Below are 5,046 nucleotides of genomic sequence, written 5' to 3'. Positions count from 1 at the left end.
GAAAGCTCGGAGCTGTCAGTTTCATAAACAATCATGTGGGGATCCTTGGGGAGGGGGAGGGAAGGAATAAAGAGAAAACACTTTGGTAGTACTATACTCATCAGGCACGTGTCTTCCCACGGTAAAGGAGCGGCTGGTTGGTCCCCACTTCCTCAAAGCAGGTAGCACTTTTCCGAAGAGGGAAATTTAAGGAAGCCCTCAAGTCTTAAAAACCCAGCTTCTGCCCCCCCCCCCCCCCCCCAGGACTACTAAAGCTGTACAATGCATAAAAGGTGGGATGGGAGAGGGGGGGGTAGAATAGGTTAACATTTTATTGTACTTTCTTAAATATAATAGATCCTTTCTGGAATTTTCAGAAACAAAAAGCATAAAAAAATTATATACTTTATTACAAAGGGTAAATATACCCAGAGTGTTCCAAATCTCTTATTTACAAACAATGCTTGGTAGGGCCCAAACGGAACAAGACAAAACATCAAATAACTTACAAAGGCATGAAGCTGTTTATTGACATTAATCAGCTTTCATAAAATAAAAAAAATAGATATATACATACACAGTTAACTGAAAGGCAGGCAAGTGGAGTCCACGGTATTCTTTACCCTTCCACCCCCCTTTTTTTTCTCTTAAGAAACCTCCCTCCCAACCCTCCCCCCAGTTTTTTTTAAAGAGTACTACAGAAGCAAACTACAGGTCTCTATTGAAGTTTTTTTTTTCTTTTTTTCTTTTTTAAATCTTTTAATACTGAATGATCATCGAATGTTAGAGGTCCATGCAGTTCTTGGTCAATGTTAAACATGGAGCTGACAGGTTCTGCCCTCCAGGTCCGGCAGGGAGGGTGGGGGTGGGGCCATCCCTTCTGCCAAGTGGTACTATTGGGGGGCTTGGCCACTCCGCACCAGCTCAAGGCCCAAGGCTTGGCCAGTCCTGCCCCGACATGTGCGGGGGGGGGGGGGGGGCGGCCCAGTCCGGGGCTCAACACGGGTCAGCTCGATCTATCGTCTCTGACACTTTGCTGTGCCTGTCTCTGTCTCTCTTACAAATGCAACCAACGCGTCAGTCCAACCAAGTCCGTCTCTGGTCTCCTAGGGCTGCTCAGAACGTCTGCAACTGTTGCGTTAACATGAGCTGGCAGCCGCTGTTCACGTGGTTCATGACTTTCTGCTTCAGCTGGGCCACCTGTTCCCTGAGCATGTTGGCCGTGGACGCCAGCTCCGAGTTCTGGGCTTTCAAAGTTTTCACCTTTTCCTCCAGCCGGGCGATGCGCTCGAGTTTCCTTTTCCGGCACTTGGACGCAGCGATGCGGTTCCTCATTCGCTTCCTCTCGGCCTTGATGCGCTCCTGGGACTCCATGTCGATAGGGGACAGCGGAGGGGTCTCGCCGGGCATCTCGGGCACTGTCTGCGGCTCCTCCTTGAGCGCCTGCAGCCGGGGGTGCTGCACGCCCGGCAGTTGCGGGCCCAGGGGAGGCTGCGCGTTTGCCTGCTGCGCCTGCTGCTGCGGGGCCGTAGGCTGCGGAGGGAAGCCCAGGCTGCTGCCCCCGGCCCCGGTCCCCGCGCTGGCACTGTTGTAGGCGGGCGCGCTACCCAGCGCGGAGCTGGGGGTGAAGTTGCTCAAGTTCGCATAGACCGGGGGCTCGCTGTGCAGGCCGCCGAAGCCCCCGGCACCGCCCCCGCTGCCCGCCAGGGCGGCCACGGGGGGAGCCACCATGCCCGCGGCCACCGAGGCGCTCCCGGGCTGCGCGGCGGCCGCCGAGGGGACGCCCGGGAGAGTGTTCTGGCTGTGCAGCTCGGCCAGGGCGCGCACGAAGCCCTCCGCGAAGCCCTCCTGCTCGTCCGTCACGTTCTTGGGGCACAGGAACTGTGTGGGCGTGGGCGTGGTGGTGATGAGCCCGTTGCTGGACTGGATGATGAGGCGCTCGAGCTCCGGGGAGGCGAGCTTGAGCAGCCCCACGTCGGGCGAGGTCAGCAGGTCCGGGTTCTTGTTGCGCAGGTGGGGCTTGAGGCTGCTCACCGGGTCGGCCAAGTTCAGGGTCAGACTCTGCTTTAGCACCTTGGCGTGGCTGTAGCCGTAGCCGCCGCTCTCGGGCTGCACGAAGGCGTTGAGGGCATCGTCGTAGAAAGTAGTTTCCATCTTTGTAGTCATAGAACAGCGCAGGTCCCCTCCAAGCTGGCCGCGCCTAGACGGCGGTCTGTCCGTCTGTCCGGCCGCCACTCGCAAAGTTAGCAGGGGCAGAGCGCGGCGCCCCGACTCAGCCGGGGGGTCTCGAGCCCGGCTGGCCCCCTCCCGGCTCCGCCACGAGGCGCGCCCGCTCCGCTGCTTCCCGTCCCGCGCGCGCTCCTCCGCTCCCCTTTGAAAAGTGGCGGCGCCGGTGCGTGCGGCCGGAGGCGTCCCCTGTCTCGGTGACTGGCCGGCGGGGGCCAAGCGGCTGACAGCGGCTGTCCCGGGCACGGGCGCGGGAGCCCGGCCGGAGGACGGGAGCCCCCCGGAGTCCCGGGCCGCGGCGGCCTCGGTGCCCTCCTCCTCCGGGCTGGCAGCGGGCGCTCCCGAGCGCGGTCGGGTCAGGGGCCGCAGCGGCAGCCCCTTCCTCGCTCTCCTCCGCCTGCCTGCGGATCGGGGCGCTCGCCCGACTCCGCCGCTCCAGGAGCGCTGGGCTTCTCCAAAAGTTCACCGCGGGCTCTGAGAACCACTTGTGTCTCCGGGAAAAGTAGCGTGCGGGGCAGCAGCCCCTCGGCCGAGCTGTCTGCACTTGACTGGGGCCGGGGCGCAGCCGGGTCCCCCCGAGCTCGCGCTGTCGGGCAGCGGCAAGGAGGAGAGACGCGGTCCTGGCGGGCCGGCTCGGGGCGCCCCGCGCTGCTCTGCACCGCCCTGCACGGGCCCGCTCTGAACCGACGTCGGGGGCTGCCTGCGGCGGCCCGGGTCCCCTGCCTGTCTGCTGCCTGCCTGCCTGTCTCGCTCTCTGCCCGTCCCGCGCCGCTCCGGCTGGGCTCTCTCGGCCACACTCAGTACAACTCTGAGCCCGTCTCCAGCTCGGAGCTCAACACTTATCTGCTACCAGTCACCCCCTAAAAATAGCCCATGATGTCACCCCCGCGCCTTCCCATTGGCCCGCGTCGCCCTCAGGGGGGTGGGCCCGCCCGTCGCCATGGAGACCCCACCCTAGAAGATTCTTCTCCCGGGCCCCGCGGAGGCTCACGGGATGAGGTAATGCTCCGCTGCCCTCCTACAGTCGGGCCCTTCTTTCTCCCCGCGCTCCCCCCTCCCCTCCCCGGCCCGCCCCGGCCCGCCCGGTGCATTGTGGGCTGACGTCTTGGGGTTGGACTGTCTAGTGACGGCGGTCTGGCGGCTGGGGCGGAGGTGGGCTCAAGTTCTAGGTTCGGTGGGGGTGGGGGCAGGGAAAGGCGGGAACGCTCCGAGGGTCGGAGGGCCGTTACCAGGCGGGAGGGCGGAGACAAGGGAGTATCAATTCTCTTCTTCCGTCCGAGGACACGGGGGGCGAGGGTCGTCCCTCACTGCGCTCGGCCTTAAGTTTTCAGGGACTTGCCTTCGCGCCGCCTACCCCCCGCGTCCGGGGACCCATGGTACGGTCCTTAAGGTGGTTCGGTCCCTAGGGGCGGGGAGCCGGAGGAAGAGGGGAGGGGGAGGGGGAGGGGGGTGCGAGGTATCGCGAGATGTGCTCCCTGCCTTTCGCAGCGAATACAAACAAACTTGGGGACTGGGAAGTTCGGGAAGGGGAGCGGCTGGGATCGTCCCTGTGTGGACCGGGCGAGCGCGGCGGCCCATTCTACAGATGAGCAGACTGAGGCCGGGAGGCTGGAGGAAGGAGCCCCCGCCCCAAATTACACAGCTGCAAAGCAGCGGAGGAGGAATTCGAACCCAGGTCCTCTCCCCCAGGGGCAGGGGCTGGGTGCTGACCGGTCAGGGAGGAAGACCTGGGCTCGAAGTGTTACTTTGTGACCCTGAACGACTCACTGAAGGCCATATGCTTTTATTGAGCGCCTGCTGTATGCCAGGTTCTGTGCCCAGCGCTGGGGACATTAAAAAGGACTCAAGATTTTGCTTTCACCCCTCCCCCTTAGTTCTCTTTTGGGTCTGGTTCCCCCTTCCCCCCTCCCCCCCGTTAGAATGTAAGCCCTTTGAGGGAAGGGACTTTTACTTTGTGGTTGTAGCCCTATCGGGTGGCACACAGTAAGCGCTTCATAAATGCTTGTTTCCTTAACCTTCCTGAGCCGGTTTCTTAACCTGTATAAAGGTGAGGAGGCTGTAGGAGGAGGGTGGGGTTAGATGGCCATGGAGCCCCCTCCCCCCTTCGGATCGCTCCTGGGGTTCCTGCTGACCGTGTGACTCTGGGCGAATCATTTCCTAGCCTGTAAAACTGGTGAGGATAGAGAGAACCCACCTCCCAGCCCAGGGTCATTCCGAGGATCAAATCACCGAGTTTGTACAGCGGTATTTTCAATACTTGCAAACCTTAGACATCTGTAGACATTGTTTTTATTAGTAGTGATATTAAGTAACAGTTGTGAATATTAATAGCAACATAGTATCAATGAATGCCATTCCGCTGGCCCCATTGGTAAAGTGAGGGAGAGATGTCCTCTGAGATCCAGCTCAAAAAAAGATCTATCCCATTTTACGCTGGGGAAACTGACCCCGACAGAGGGGCAGTGGCTTGCCCGAGGTCACCGCAAGTGAGTGGCAGAGCCAGGGTGCCCACCTCGGCCGGTAGATTCCAACGGGGAGGGGGGGAAGTCCATTACTCCGTGAACTCTGACCTTCGAATTCCAAACCCCGGCTCGGTATACTTACCGTTCCTTACTCAATTCCAGGTCAGGCATCCTAGCAGCAGTGGTTGCTAAGTTGTGGGCATTCCTTAACGCCCACCCACGTCGGGAGATCGAAACTCATTAAGGACAGCCCGAGGCTTCGAGAGGTCGGCTGTCTCTAGTTAGCGGGTGGGATTTGAATCCAGGTTTTGAATCCGGAATAGTGGTATCTAACTCTCTCTCTCTCTCTCTCTCTCTCTCTCTCTCTCTCTCTCTCTCT

General features: G+C 60.4%; 1 protein-coding gene across 1 annotated transcript; it reads right to left on the bottom strand.

Annotated features, from left to right (window-relative positions):
* Positions 1-340: 340 nt before the first annotated feature.
* LOC138164932 (transcription factor Jun-like) lies at positions 341-2,146 on the bottom strand. Its single transcript, XM_069092906.1, has one exon. It carries the CDS (start codon positions 2,143-2,145, stop codon positions 1,096-1,098), a length of 1,050 nt encoding a protein of 349 aa, XP_068949007.1. The 5' UTR covers position 2,146; the 3' UTR covers positions 341-1,095.
* Positions 2,147-5,046: the final 2,900 nt, after the last annotated feature.

This window comes from Petaurus breviceps, unplaced genomic scaffold, assembly GCF_028583685.1.
Source record: "Petaurus breviceps papuanus isolate PSGF00001 unplaced genomic scaffold, PetGlider_PUasm1.0 207, whole genome shotgun sequence".
Lineage (NCBI taxonomy): Eukaryota > Metazoa > Chordata > Mammalia > Diprotodontia > Petauridae > Petaurus > Petaurus breviceps.
This window is presented reverse-complemented; position numbering and strand designations above follow the sequence as displayed.